The sequence below is a fragment of the Malus sylvestris genome, chromosome 3 (assembly GCF_916048215.2).
Source record: "Malus sylvestris chromosome 3, drMalSylv7.2, whole genome shotgun sequence".
NCBI classification, from domain to species: Eukaryota; Viridiplantae; Streptophyta; class Magnoliopsida; order Rosales; family Rosaceae; genus Malus; species Malus sylvestris.
This window is the reverse complement of record NC_062262.1, coordinates 34,302,942-34,318,199: the sequence shown is the minus strand read 5'-3', so window position 1 is coordinate 34,318,199 and position 15,258 is coordinate 34,302,942. Positions and strand designations below refer to the sequence as shown.

Genomic DNA, 15,258 nt, shown 5'->3' with positions numbered 1-15,258 from the left:
CATGCAGATAGTAAAGACACTGCTATTCATTCTCATCTGAAGCCGAACCCCTGGCAGTATCACTCCGCGTCCTACCATCATCCTCTGCATCCCCAAGATCCTCTTCACCATGCTGAGTCTGTGCATTAGCACTACCTTCATTATCAGACTCATCTTCGCTGCTAGGATCAACAGCAAAGACAAATGTCTCGCCCTTTCGATGATGCTCATCTATATCTTCGTGGTATTTTCGAAGAATGCTCCCATCATCATAACGATCAAGGACGGCCATCCATTTCCTTTTTTCAAAGCGAGCTTCTTGAGCACAGTAGGGTTTAATAGCAAGATGAAAGGTCGAAACTTAAGTATTCTTGCACAGCAGCCTCCCTTTCAGTTGGAATGCTCTTCTCCAGTTCAGAAATCTCAACTAAGGCACCATCCAATTCTCCCCTAACCTTGGATACCTCCAAGGTAGCCACCTCCAACTGTTTTTTAGTTGCCTCAAGCAATTTCTTAAGCCTTAGGTTCTCACCATTTCGCCTTTTCAAGCTCTCCATGGTTTCGTCCTTCAGTTGGAGAGCCTGAGTCAAAAGTCCCTTATTCCTTCGGGCCTCGTCCACAAGCTGCTTATTCTCCTTCAGTTTTGCCTTGTACCGCTCAACCTCTTGCAGTCTGTCGTGATACTCGGCCATGACCTGCATGGCAAGACGATCATCACTACCTAAATAATGATAATAAAGAGGAAAAAGTAAGGAAATGACAAAGTAACACTCACATATGAAGACAGCTTCAACATCCGGTCGCAATCCGATTCATCCTTAGCTAAGGGCTCTCCGAGCTCATCGAAGGCGAATCGACGCCCTGCCAAGCAATTGTTGATATCCCCAAAATCCTTTGGCCGCGTGGCAACCCTCAAGTCCTTCCACGGGACACTGCCAGCTCTTTCCTTGCCTTTCCCCTCATGGCGGGAACCAGGATCACTTTCCTGGACAGTGTGCTCCATAGTAAGAGGAGGAGGCAACAGTCGGCTCCCTTCTCCTGCAACTACGGCAGCAGCATTTTCAACGGCCTCGACTCCAGTCTTCCTAAAGGCAGGCCCCTTAAGGACCCCATCTTGGGACTTAGGTCTAACGGATGGTTCCCCTCGGAACTTATGAATTTTCTTATGCGGTAGGATGTCTTCCGAAGGAACTAACACTGGTGCTTTCCTTTTATTGGTGCTAGTCCCTGTTTTCTTGCTTACCTTCTCCACTGCATAAGGAAAATCAAAATAAGAAATACAACTTTCCAAATAAAGTAAGGAATTGAGCTAAGTTTACATGAAGGATACAACTTACTCGATCGTCCCTGGCTCTCGGAAACTAAGGGTTGGAAACCGTACCGACGAAATAAGGGTCGTAGCTTGCTTAAGTGTCTATCCTCTTTGGGCACCCTCAACACCTTCTCTATGTCAGATAGCTCCTGCCCAAACAGTTGGATGGTGCCCCGCGTCACTACATGAAGCAAAGTGTTAGAAGCAAGAAAAGACCACAACAAATAGCAAATAGTACGAACGGTTGATACGTTACAACCTACAGTCTGGAAGTGAGTAAGCACACGTCGCTCAGGCGTGACACCCTTATCATACTCCCAATCATTATACAGAAAGCACCAACGGTTTTTCCATGTGTAGTATGCCTTTTTCTTACCATACACAATACGCTCTCTCTCACTCCGACATGCACACTCGGCATAACCAGTGCATGATTTTGCTGGGCGCATCTTGTAACAGTAACGCCACTGATGGAAGGAAGGCTCACACAACCCACACTCCATCCAAATGATATAAAATCCAATCAAAGTATCCCAGAAACCAGGATTGAGTTGCCCAGGTGCATATCCGATCAAAGATAACATCTTTTGCAACCACGGATGTAAAGGTAGTCTCACCCCTAAAGTCAGTAATATCTGGGTGTAGAACATAACATGACCCTGGGGAGGCTCAGAAGGCCATTCTTCATCATGTACCAAACGTATCCCTACACTACGAGGGATATTACATGACTGCCTTAGCGCCTCAACCTGCTTCTCATTATTTAACAAGTTATTCTTTAGATGGTCTGCTGTGAACTCAGAGCGAACTATGGGTATGGCATCAAAAACAACCCCCTCACCCAACGCCATGGAGGAAGAACTAGCAATAGCTAAAGTTTGACGGTTGGGAAGATCATCCAATGTTTCTCTAGTACAGGACTCTAACAAAGACCCTGAAGACTCCGACATTGCAGACTCAGACTTAGAGCTAAAGCTAGAAGAGCCCTCATCACTAGAACTTCCAGGCTCTGACATCTACAATAAGAAGAAACAAATTCTATCACTACATGCATGATCAAAACATAAGGAAGTTCCTATATTACCCACATGAAGATGGTGCAAAGCGATGCCGGAACCCTTCTCAATCAGAAAGCAATCCGTCTTCCACAGTCACTACAAAACAAGCAAATGAAGACCGTGTCAAGCGCCAAAAAAAAAAAAAACAGCTTCACCCAAAAAGCTTCATCCAAAAAGTTTCACCCAAAAAGCTTCACCCACAAAGCTTCACCTAAAAAGCTTCACCCACAAAGCTTCACCCAAAAAACTTCACCCGGAAAGCTTCACTTAAAAAAGCTTCACCTACAAAGCTTCACCTAAAAAAGCTTCACCTAGAAAGCTTCATCTACAAAGCTTCACCATCAAAGCTTCACCTAGAAAGCTTCAACACCAAAGCTTCACCTACAAAGCTTCAACACAAAACCTTGCTCCAAATAACCAAATTTTGTTCACAAAACCCAAGATGCCCTTGAACTTGTACAAAAACACTTGGGTAAACATAAACATTTTTTGTTTTACACCCACAAGGGCCCAAAATCTTCCTTCTTATTTATTCACTTATATATGTTCCCAAACATATTATAATAGATCCAACAACAAGCCAAAGTCCCAGGTTTCTTAATGGACAAAAGTACAAGCAATTCATCAATAATGCAGGTGCTACAAAAATTGGAATCTGCCCCAAAATAGAAATCCAACCCAAGAGACTTTTTCTCTCTCTCCCTCTTCCGCCTCCTTTCATCTATCAAATTTCTGCAACCTCTGCTCTTCTCCAATGGAGCTGAATTTTGGACACCCTATATTTTTTGAGCATATGAACAACTTTCAAGAAGGAACCATTTCTGTTTGAGCGACGGAAATTAAAGTGTTGAAGCTCCAAACATGACAGTCGGATTCTTGCAGATTTCGAAGCTGCTGTGATTTTTCGAAGATCTGGAAATATTTAACCATTAGTTCATTCTGAATTTTTGATATGTTATGAAAGAGACGATGAGGAACAACTTCAATGAAGAAAGCATGCTGATCTGAACAATAGAAAATGGAGTTTCGAAGCTCACAACAAATCTGACGGGTTGACAGAAAAATAATAACCAGTCATTCATCATACCTGAATTTCTTGAGTTATACAGCTCCGAGGGATCTCAATTTTGGATATGTTCTAGTTCACAAGTTAAGGAACAACTTCGATGAAGAAAGTATGTTGATCTGAGCAAGAGAAAAGGGAGTTTTTGAAGCTCACAACAAGTCTGACGCGTTGATATACAAATGACGAACAATCACTCATCGTACCTGAATTTATGGAGTTGTACTTCTCCGATGGATCTCCAATTCGGATATGTTGTAGTTCACGAGCTAAGGAACAACTTTCATGAAGATGGTTTTGCGATATGAGCCACAGAAAATGGTGTTATACTGAAGAAAAGCTAAAGGCAGACTAAAGGAAAGCAAAAATGGTAAAGCAAAGCAAAAGAAAAGCTAAAGGAAGACAAAATCATGGCACATGATAATGAGTCATACCCTACCCCTCATTGGATTCGAATACACCCATCCTCCAAAATCATGACAAAGGCCACATTATAGATATCTGTACAAACATTCCAAAGAAAAAGGGAGGGAGTAAAAAAAAAAAAAAAAAAAAAAAAAAAAAAAAAAAAAAAAGGCCTAGGCCTCCACTTCTTTGGGCCTAACACATCTTCATAACAAAAAAAAACAATATATGAAGAAAGAGCCCTCGGTTACCACTTCGAAAAGAAACAAGTGAAGTTTTCCTACTCATGACATTGACTACTAGCTAGACACCTCATTCGGCAACTCTCTTCGCCTGAAGACTTGGAGGACTCCCACCATATGCTACTGCACCTTGATACTCGGCAGTCTCACAACCACTCAGTGACTTGGATTTTTCAAGTCTCCAACCGAGAAGTTTTCCTCACTCGGGAAATTAAGGGAACACTACCTCAAACTACATGCTTCACTCACAAAGCTTCAACAATACAGGTTTCAACAAAAGCAAAAATTCAAAGAACTTTATGAAGAAGGCTTTGGTGTATTTAACACAATATGTTGAAATGAAGCAAAGCTTATTTATTAATATTTTCGATAAGCCACAAATATGTACATATACATGAGTCAAAATAAACAAACAAAAGGGAGCCTTCACAAAGGTTGCTTAGGGGAAGTCTCAGCAGTCGGTAGAGCCCCAGAAAGAGAAAGCACCGGAGGATGGTTATCCGGAGCTTCAGTACTTGACAAAACCCCAGAAGGAGGAGGCATTGGAGGTTCATCATTTGAAGCTTCATTACCAGGTACAGCCCCAGAGGACGAAGGCAATAAATGCCTTTGGAACAAACCCACAAACCGCTGATGATCAAGTAAAACCTTACCATCAGATTCCTTCATCTGGTCAAGCTTCCTCTTCATGTTTGTAGCATAGTCATGGGCGAGCCGGTGCAACTGCTTATTCTCATGCTTGAGCCCTCTAATCTCCTGTTTGAGACTCATCACTTCAGCAGCCAATGATTCAACTTGGAGGGTTCTAGCAAATAGGCGTTGGGCCATATTAGACACAGAACCTGCACACTGAACACTAAGAGCCAGAGAGTCCTTAACAGCCAACTCATCAGACCGTTTGGAAAGTAGTCTGTTATCTTTGGGAGTGAGAAGGTTCCTGGCCACCACTGCAGCGGTCATATCATTCTTCATCACAGAATCCCCAACGGTAAGAGGACCAGTAGGGGATATGAAGGATGGGCGCCATATGTTGTCTGGAGAAGGCGTGGCTGTCTCTTCTCCAAGGTTCAAGTCAAAACGACGGTCGGAGGGTCCAGACATTTTCAAATGTGTTGAAGAGGGAAAAGGTCAGACAAATCAAGATCTTAGAAGTGCAAGAAATGAGCTTCTACTGGTAGAGATTCAAGTGTGTTGTGGAACTTAATGCCAGCCTCTATAAAAATCTGCACTCGACGGAGCTTCAGAAATCGAAGAGGCGTTTGCTTTCTCAAAAGCTGGGCTGCTCAGAGACCACGAGGGCCGATCTCAGAAATCGAAGAAGCACCTGCTTTTTCAGCCTCGTCAGCACCTGTCACATGCACACTCAGGTTTGCGGAAATTACGGGCAATTTGTCGAAGATTTCTGGTGAAGTAGAAAGCACGTGAATCTTACTGTTCAATCACCGCTCTCCATATGCACCATCAACTCCTCGGGTACCACATATAACTTTGTCAAAGATCTCTGACAAAGTTTAGGCACGAGAATTTCGAAGTTCCAGCTACCCTACTATTACCCATAAGGGTAAAGGAACAGCACCACTGCTTGACAACTGGAAAGTCCCTATGTGTGTCGACCTCCGTGTTTTGCGGCAAGACAGGTTGGCAAGAACGTCCAACCTTTACTCACATTCGAGAAAAGACTCCCAACATAATTACTTTCTCAAAAACCGGAGTAGCACCGCTTTCCGAATCTCGAGAGTCAGATCCTCGACGGGATTGCTTGTTCGAAAACCGAAGAGGCACAACTCTCAGAACTTCGAGAGCCAGATTTCCTTAGATAAAGCTTGTCTGTAATCTTCACACGTAACATCAGCTTTCCAGATACCACATACCACTTTTTCAAAGTGCTCTGACAAAATTAAAACACGTGAAGCTGGCAGCTCCCACTACATTGTTGTGACCAAGAAGGGTAAAGGAATAGCATTACTACTTGTTATTGGGAAATCCCTATATACATTGACCTCCCTCCTCAACGGACAGGCAAACCTGCAAAAATGCTCAACCCTTTCTCGCGTTCGAAAAGGCACCCTCAACATAACCTCTCGAAATACTCAGCTTTATTTCCCCCCGATAATACCTCAGCAAATAAGCCACACCAAGAACAAGAGTATCTCATATCATCAGGGTCGAAAGCAAGAGTATCCCATATCATGCTTTCTCCCTGTCTTTGTCTTTGTCCTTGTCCACACCTGCAGGACAAGGAGAAAGAGAGCAGTCAGTCGGAACCTGAAATCAAACCTCCAATTTGGAACTGACTGCCTGGAGCCTTTGCCTGGTTGCTTACTTAGCATTGCTCTCGAGTACTCATCCTCAACTGTTGTCAAGGTCACGAATTCCACCGGCAAATACCTCATGACAGTTGATCAGATATTGGCTCTTTACACTGAAGCTGCCAAGCGTGGATGAGTAACTATGAAGGAATGTTCTGAAGGACCATTTAAATGCAAAGGTTGCACACCACTTCTGCCATGCAAAAGATTGAAGCAGAAGGTTCAACGGTGAGCTGAAACAGATCACTACAGCACGACACCTTTCCATACCACATTCATTATTCCGTCAACAGCAAAAGTATCCCATATCATCAAGGTCGAACGTACTCTAGATTTGATGGACTTGTTTTGACCCTCAAATTTTTGAGTCGGCCTTATACTCTGAAGGGCACCAGAAAACCCTCCAGCACAGTTCAAGAATAAGCCTGTGGAAAGTTACTTCTTCAAAAGCAAAAGTATCTCATATCATCTCTTATCCATTTGCTTCTCCTTATCCTGGCAGTTGAATGAGAGACAAGGAGAAGGAGAACAATCAACCGGAAGCCGAAGTCAAACCTCTGATCCTGGGTTGCTTACTTAGAAGTTTGACTGCTTACCTTGTCTGTCACCTCTTTCGACAGATCTCCTAGCTCGGCGACTTGGGAGACTCCTACTATAGGGTTTGTATCGCACTTGACCAAGCCCGAAACTACAAGTAAGCTTCAAAGTGAAATTGATACATTACCTTGTGCATCTTCATCAGCTAAATACACCATTCCCGGATGGAGGAAAGGTACTTCCAGAGAAGGGCAGATGAAGATCAGACCACACTTCGGTACTTAGAAGTTTCGTGATTACTCAAGGGATTGGATCTTGCAAGTCCCCAACCGAGGAGTTTCCCTCACTCGGGAACTTAGGGGAGCACTGTTTGTACCATACTTGACCAATCCCGAAACTACCGAGCACCGGCCAACGCTATACTGTCAAGGACCCAGAAGAGTTCCCCTCCGACCAGGAGGCCAATCACTACTCGACACGTGTCAAGATTAGAAGCCAATCAGAGCGCAGCACGTGTCGACATCAAGAACCAATCATAACATGACACATGTCAATGTGACAAAGCTACAAGTTTTTCTATAAATAGGGGTCATTCCCCCACAATATGGGCTAATGCCATTTGTGTTAAATCATTCACAAGAACTCACTAAATTGAGAGCTTGATCCTTTGTACTTATATAAGCCCTTCACTACTAATAAGAACTCCTCTACTCCGTGGACGTAGCCAATCTGGGTGAACCACGTACATCCTGTGTTTGCTTCTCTGTCTCTATTCATTTACGTACTTATCCTCACTAGTGACCGAAGCAACCAAGCGAATGTCACAAAACCTGACACTTTCTGTTGTACCAAAGTCTTCGCTGATTTTGTGCATCAACAGGTTTAATTGAGAATGGTCAAGATTAATTAATTTTACGAAAGGTTCGTATTGGGCTTTTAAGTTAGTTTTGGGCTTCGGGGTCCAAAAGGGTTTGGTCCACTAGGCCCATTATGTTTAAGTTGTATGACAACTAAAACAAATATGGGCAAATAGCCCAATCACTTAAGATGGCCGGCCATAGCAAGGGTAGTGGGAAGTTTTGCTTAATTGCAAGTTTGCCACTCACCTAAGAAAAGATATATAAAAGCATCTTTATAGCTTTTACCTCATTAGGGTTTCCTTGAGGCAAAGAGGTGAAACATTTTCTCTATTTTTCTCTACAAAAAGGCCGGCCACATAGGGAAGAAATAGCTAGCAATCTTTTCTTCTCTAAGTCATCCATTTCATCTTCACACCTCATCCTTGGTGTGGAGACTTAGAGACACCAAACCTTTGGTGTTTTTGGAGATCATTTCCTCACATCCTTAAGGAGCAAAGGAACATCAAAAGGAAGGAAATCACAAGGAAGATCCAAGGAGCTAGGAGGTGACTTGAAGGCCCTCCACTTGGGTGAATCCCTTGTGTAAACAAGGATGAGCTTCAAGGGTAATGAATCTCTAAAACCTTCCTTCTCTTTAATGTTGTTAAAGAGTCTCTTGGTTCACCATTCACTAGGCTTTGAAAGTCATGGGTTTTAGAATTTTTTTTAATGCATGCATACTTTAATGTGTTAATAGTTTGCATATGTGTTCAAATATTCTCACATGTTCTTAGCTAGGACAAAATTTTTCCTTCAGTGCATTCCCTGATACATACTTCTGACGTTATTTTAGAATGGAACGACATTTGTTCAACAAAATCATGGGCGCTGTTTGCAACCATGATTCTTACTTTGTGCAAAAGTCGAATGCTTTTGGTGCTATGGGTCTCCTGCCTGAGCAAAAAATTACTGCTGCCTTGCAGATGCTTGCATATGGAGCAGCTACAGACCAAGTGGACGAGATAACGAGGATGGGAAAATCAACCATTCTTGAGTCCATGATGAGGTTTTGTTCGACAATCGAATCTATTTACACCGCAGAGTACCTCCGGAGACCTACTCATATGGACTTGCAAAGGCTTCTGAAGAAAAGCGAGATGCGAGGTTTTCCAGGGATGATTGGAAGCATTGATTGTATGCACTGGACTTGGAAAAACTGTCCAAGTGCATGGCAAGGCGCTTATGGGGACAGAAAAAGATAAAAAAGTATCATTTTAGAGGCGATAACATCTTTTGATACATGGATTTGGCACGCCTTTTTTGGGGTTCTGGGAGCTCAAAATGACCTCAACGTCCTTGCCCAATCCCCAGTGTTCAACGATGTCCTACAAGGAAAGACACCAAAAGTCACGTATGAGGTCAACGGACGTATGTACGACGGGCCATACTACCGAGCTGATGGCATTTACCCAAGGTGGTCAACATTTGTCAAAACAGTGCCACGTCCGTGAAGTGCAAAGGAAAAACACTTTGCAAGATGTCAAGAGGGGTGCAGGAAGGATGTTGAGCGTTGTTTCGGTATCCCGACCACACCCGGGTTAGAGCAGAAAAACTGTTTCTAGGTTAAAACCCATAAGAGTTAGAGCAGAAAAACTGTTTCTAGGTTAAAACCTAAATTTTATGAGTTAAAACCAAGGGTTGAAGATTGTCACATCCTGGGTTCGATTCCGCCGTAGCACGATATTGTCCGTTTTGGGTCCCGACCACGTCCTCACGGTTTTGTTTATGGGAACCCGAAGCTAGTGAGCTTCCAAAAGGCCTCGTGCTAGGTAGAGATGGAAATATACATATAAAGCTTATATGATCCACTCCCTTAGATGATGTGGGATGTTACAAAGATGGTCTAAAGGAAGGAAAATAGTCTTTGTGACCGACAACCCACGGGTTTGAGTCGTAGAAATAGTCTCTTTGTCAATGAAGAGTAAAGTTGCGAACGATAGACATTTTTCTCCTAATCATCGCAAAGCAAGGCTTGAAGTCGTCCCCCAATAAAATCGTAACAAGTAGTCTCATATGTCGATATATTTGTCAATATTATGCTATTGTATAAATGGAGAAGGAGGTGGATTGAAAAAGCGGTAACAACCATTTTTATGGAGAATAAAACCTCGATAGCAACCTTTCACCCTGGTGTTGTTGGGGATGGGGCAGTGGTGCATGGTTCCCTGGTGGCTCACTCTCCATCCTTCTTTTTACTCTTTTCCAATTTTAATTTTATTATTAAATCGAATTTTAAGTTTTTCTAATCTCATTTTATTAAATAATGAATATTTTTTAAATATTTTTAACTCGAAACTAACAGAAGTGAGTAAGATTGCTCAACCCTTGCATATAATATCGATGATTTGATACAGATCTTAGAACTTTTTCCTTCATATGTTTACCAATATTAATGTAGTATAAACCATTAAATGGAAAACATTATCGCCTGTTACTATACATCGTTCATGCAATTTGCGTTTAGAGTGTCTTCAAACCAAGTAAAGACTTATGTTACTAAACCAAATGACCATGTCCGAATACATTGATATAGATCATGTAAGAGAAATAATTTTTCCCTCCCAAATTCGAGAATTTGTCCACAAGTAAATAAAAAACATAAAAATATCAGTCATATTTTTCAGTGAGTTCGCCAACGACACCCATTCTTTTCCTTCTCTCTCTTCCTCGTCTTATCCTTGAGAAGAATAGGAATGACCATACTTTACTGGCTTTGGTGTCAATGTTGACACCTAACATGGCTCCGCACTATCCTCCCGTCAACCCTACTTCACATCGGCCTCTCATCCAAGTTCGTAATAGAGAAATATGAAAGGAAAGCGTTATTGGCACTTGCATTTCAAAAATCTCATTCCACACTCCTCATAAGTGTATTTTTTTTTTAAATATAGAAAGTTTGGAATGTAAAATGTGAATTTTAAAATCCAATAACAATTCCCAATTAAAAAAATAAAAAAACGAACATCAATGGTCGCCTGAGCTTCGAATGCATTCACCCAAAAAAATGGAGAGGTGCCCTAGTGGAAACAAACCTTCCCCTCTGATTTCCCCGATGGTGGCTATGGCCATCAGATTTTAATTTTTCTAAATTCTTTTTATTTATTTAATGACAAAGTTGTTCGATAATTAACTCCACTTATAATGCACATTAACCTCATTTATCTAACTACCTATTTAGTATGAAATCACTGGTTTAAATTTATATTAACAGTACACAGCAAATTAATAAAGTTTAAGCCCATATATTTAAGTCGTATCCTGAGAAATTCTTCAGTATGATGAAAACATATCGTGATACATTAAGTGTCATAATATAATTAATTAATTTTTTTTAAATATCTAATCATTTATTTTTTAACACTTGATATTTCAAACCGTCTTCTAATCATACTAAAAGATATTTTATATATCAAACCGTCTTTTTGCCATAATGAAAAATCTCTCCAATCTATATATGAGAAGGCTAGAAGTAGGTATAAATGAAGGTATGGTTGGTCCAATTAATTTATTTGATGAGTTGGCAATAATACTTGGGCGGTTTATGAATAAGACCGGATCGCATCCACAGGAGAGACCAGGTAGAGAGAGAGAGAGAGAGAGAGAGAGAGAGAGAGACCCAGGCAAAATCCTATATCTCGTGGTTTCGTGCCAAACGTAAGAGAGAGAGAGACCCAGGCAAAATCCTATATCTTGTAGTTTCGTGCCAAACGTAAGAGAAGGGAAAGGCACAGTTCACCGGTAACCTTCCACCAAAGACATTGGAAATTGGAAGTAGAAGGAAAGTGACCAACAAACCTGTTCGATTTTATTATTAAGATATCGTCGGATTCTGCCATCTGGGTTCCTCAAAGGTTCCGCAAAGGTTTCTGCTTTTCTGTCATCGGAAACCTCAAAAAGTCAAAGGTCGAATCTTTGATCATGTTTGGAGCTTGTTTGTTGTTCGTGTGAGTTCATGGCTGATCAATGAGGTTAGTAAAACAAAACCCAGTTCCTCTTTTTCTTTGTTTCGTAATGTTGATTATGCAAATGATTAGTTTCTGGTTTGTGTGATTAAGGTTTGATCTTGGTTTGTTTGATTAAGGTTTTGGTCTTGTTTATGTGGGAATTTGTTTGTTGTTCGTGTTTTTTATTTGGGTTAATTTATAATTTGGTGGTTATATTTTTTTTTTTCAATGTGTTTTTCCTCTTGGTGCCCATCTCCATCTGATTTTTTGTTTGTCTATTTTTCTGTTGCTGGTGGATTTTCGTACCTTAAAGTTTGTAATTTTCTGTTTTTTGGGTGTATTAGATTGGAATATTATTTATTTCTTTTGAAGAGACAACAATTGGAAGGGACCAGAAAATGGTGATTTGGCGATAACATGTCGTTTTATTTTACATAACTCGGTACTTTGTCTGAAGGACCAGAGCTGCTTTCTTACCCCTCAAAATTTCCACTTTAGTATTTAAAATATGAATATGCAAATTTATAAAAATATCGATGGACATATTGATATAGGTTGCCTTCAAAGGAAATTATAGAAATTTGCAATGGGGCTGGTATATCTACTCATCCAAATTTAGAGAAAAATTTCTCAAAAAAAAAAAACAAAATTCAAAAGTTCGAAATTTGCAATGGGTTCCGACAAAATTTCTATAGTGAAAGGTGAATATCATCGATATTCATTGATTTCCCTATATCTCACCGATATAGGGTGAAGTTTGCATTTCAAACCCCCTCCATGTCGATTGTTGATCTGTTTGGATATTTCGACAAAAATATTGACAATTTCGTAAATATTTTAAACACTGCTTTTAATTGGATTTGGTCTTTACTAGTTGTAGTAGTTGATCATATATGTCGCAAATGTAGGCGTATTTCATTGGCTAGAGCGGATTTGCCCCCCCTCTTCACCTGAGTTTGAATCCCCCTTCCCGCAGTGTGGATTAGTTCAAAGTAAAATATCGCATGTATCAAATAGATGTACATGTCCCATGTGTTGGAGATATGATCAAATGTGATGCATGGCTATCCATATTATTGATTTCTCCTTATATTTTGGGTCATGAATTTTAAAGCTAAAGAACAGAATGTTCTTGGGTTACTTCTTGTTCCAAATTTTAAAGCTTCGGCTAAAAAGAATCTGAAGCTTGAAGCTTCTGATTGGATTAGATTTTTGGATTTGTTGGTAGATTTTCTGTTTTCTTTTCTACTTATTCTTTACTTTTCTATGTTTTGTCGGAAGGACTTCACTTACAACCAGACTGTGTTCCTCATAGAAACCCTGTTATCAGTCTGTTCCCGTGCCAGTGGTTGATTAGCTCTTGTTACTTTCCGTCATTAAAGTCTGCAAAAACCCTACGTGAATCATATTATCAAGTAGATCCATGAATGATATTCTTGAATAACTATGTTTTGCCCCTTGATTTGATGGCAATTGATGATGTAAATTGTCTTACTATTTGCGATTATCTTCATAGCATATAAAATATATTCTGCGATTATCTCGAGAGTTCTTGTTGAATTCAACATTTGCTTTGTTTCCGTGATGATCAGAGATCTATTGCAAATGTCAGTTGCACAAGTCGAGAACATGGCATCTTTGAACACAGACCTTTTCTACGATATATTGAAGCGTCTTGATGGAGCAACTTTGGCTAGTGCAGCATGCGCCTGTGCAGCATTCTGTTCCATCTCAAAGGAAGAAAGATTGTGGGAAAATGTGTGCTCGTCTATGTGGCCTTCCACTAATCGAGAAGACGTCAAGAGTTTGATACTATCCATTGGTGGATTCCGAAAGTTCTATGCAGATTGTTTTCCCCTTATTGTAAACAAGGAAGTTTCCGAGTATCAATGGAATGACTACCTCGAGTATCCTGAAGAATGGACTGAGGCTGAATACTATGGTGATGTGGATGAATTCGAAAGTATTTCACCGTCGGATTTTGTTTCTCTCGTGGACATTAGGTACAAGGACAAAATAATCTGCTCAAAAGTTCTTTGGGGCATTCCGAATGCAAATGGCTTCAATGGTTGGTTTTACAACTGCCCTTTTCGGATCGATCTTCTTACTTATGCAGATAGAGATGATGACAACGATGGTGAAGTTTTCCTCTCTGCTGCTAACGGTCTACCACCGATCACATCTATGGAGACAGAAAGGAAGGATGGGAAGTTATGGAGGGGGCTGCGAGATGGACTCCGGCTTAGTTGGATTGTCGTAAATAGAAAAATAAAGCAAGCTGCTAATCTTGCGAGCTGGTGCCCTCTCGGTGGTCAGAGACATTGGCCAACGGACAAGGATTTCGTGATTCGCTTTGGATCCATTCTTCCGGCCAGAGACATCCTTCCATGTCAAGTAGTAGAATGCATCCTCAGTATGAAGTTCAGAGTGATTTGCACCGAAGGCGAAGGTGTTCAGACAACTCTCAAGTTAACGGAACTAAGCATGCAGTTGGAAGACATGGAAGGCTCCCACGTCAACGGAAGAAACAGTTTGCTTATTCTCAAGGAAGCGCTGAGCTGCCGGCGGAGCAAAAACTACAGCGAAGTTCTCGAGTCGTGTCACTTGTACTCGAAAGTACAGAACGAGCTGAAAGAGGAGAAGATGAGGAACGAGAGTCGCTTAGATAGGCTTTGTATCTTGAGCGGCATTGCCGCGTTCATGTCCTTCTGTTACTATGTTTTGTGACATGTTTAACTGAAACTGCTCTTAACAAAACATTCCACGTTCGTACTCTTCCAGTGAACAATTTTGTTTCGATAAATCAAACGAAAACTAATGAAAAGGGTTTGAAAAAATTTGAGTTTTAACGATAAGGACAAAATAAAGGGTAAAGTGAATAATATCAGGTTTGATTTTTTAGTGTAAAATTGTGATTTTTCGTTAAAATGAATAGTACTGTGGGTTTTTCGTTAAAACTCCCATAAATCAAAGGTTTTTGTTCTTATAATTGTTCCTATACATTTTAGAGCTATGAACCTCGTGATTTTCGTCCACATCGCGTGGCAAGGAAATAAGCATAAATAGAATTGGTTATAATAATTGAAAAGTAAATTGAATGAACGCTAACAAAATAATATAGGACACTGAATTTTGATTTATGTACGGCTTATTTTTTATTTGACTGTTTTTAAGTTTTGTTTTTTTAACTAAAATATTGTAACTAAGTTGATTAAAGCAATATACTCTCTGTTTTGCTTGAGTTTAAATATTTTTTTCATAATTTAAATGAATTCATTGTTGATTATTGCTCGCATAACTTCGTAGCACTAAAAAATGGCATTGTTCCTATTTTCTAGAAGAAAAATGAATGTGATTTTTGTGACAGCCCGTTCCTAATTTTACGATTTTATGAATTTTAAAGATATGATTTTACGAAAATGCCCTTAGAGGCGAGGGTCTTGACTTCTGTTGATCAACATATAGCGAGGTGTATGAATTAATCTATTAACGTTTTCTTGAAGTATTTTT

At 40.4% G+C, this 15,258-nt stretch overlaps 2 protein-coding genes across 3 annotated transcripts; one reads left to right on the top strand and one right to left on the bottom strand.

Annotated features, from left to right (window-relative positions):
* Positions 1 to 218: 218 nt before the first annotated feature.
* LOC126617333 (uncharacterized) lies at positions 219 to 7,785 on the bottom strand. 2 transcript variants are annotated; one of them, XM_050285366.1, is made up of 4 exons: positions 7,553 to 7,785; positions 1,317 to 2,445; positions 755 to 1,230; positions 219 to 674 (listed from the first exon to the last, which is right to left on the bottom strand). In XM_050285366.1, the coding sequence occupies exons 2-4, from the start codon at positions 2,305 to 2,307 to the stop codon at positions 315 to 317; spliced, it is 1,827 nt and encodes a 608-aa protein (XP_050141323.1). In that variant the 5' UTR covers positions 2,308 to 2,445; positions 7,553 to 7,785; the 3' UTR covers positions 219 to 314. The 2 variants fall into 2 exon arrangements, with proteins under 2 accessions (XP_050141323.1, XP_050141324.1); XM_050285367.1 differs by lacking the exon at positions 7,553 to 7,785 and having other exon boundaries at positions 1,317 to 1,472; positions 1,551 to 2,483.
* Positions 7,786 to 11,308: 3,523 nt separating this feature from the next.
* On the top strand, positions 11,309 to 14,516 carry LOC126617336 (probable F-box protein At2g36090). The gene is made up of 2 exons (XM_050285372.1): positions 11,309 to 11,772; positions 13,341 to 14,516. The coding sequence occupies exons 1-2, from the start codon at positions 11,768 to 11,770 to the stop codon at positions 14,473 to 14,475; spliced, it is 1,140 nt and encodes a 379-aa protein (XP_050141329.1). The 5' UTR covers positions 11,309 to 11,767; the 3' UTR covers positions 14,476 to 14,516.
* The last annotated feature ends 742 nt before the right edge of the window (positions 14,517 to 15,258 follow it).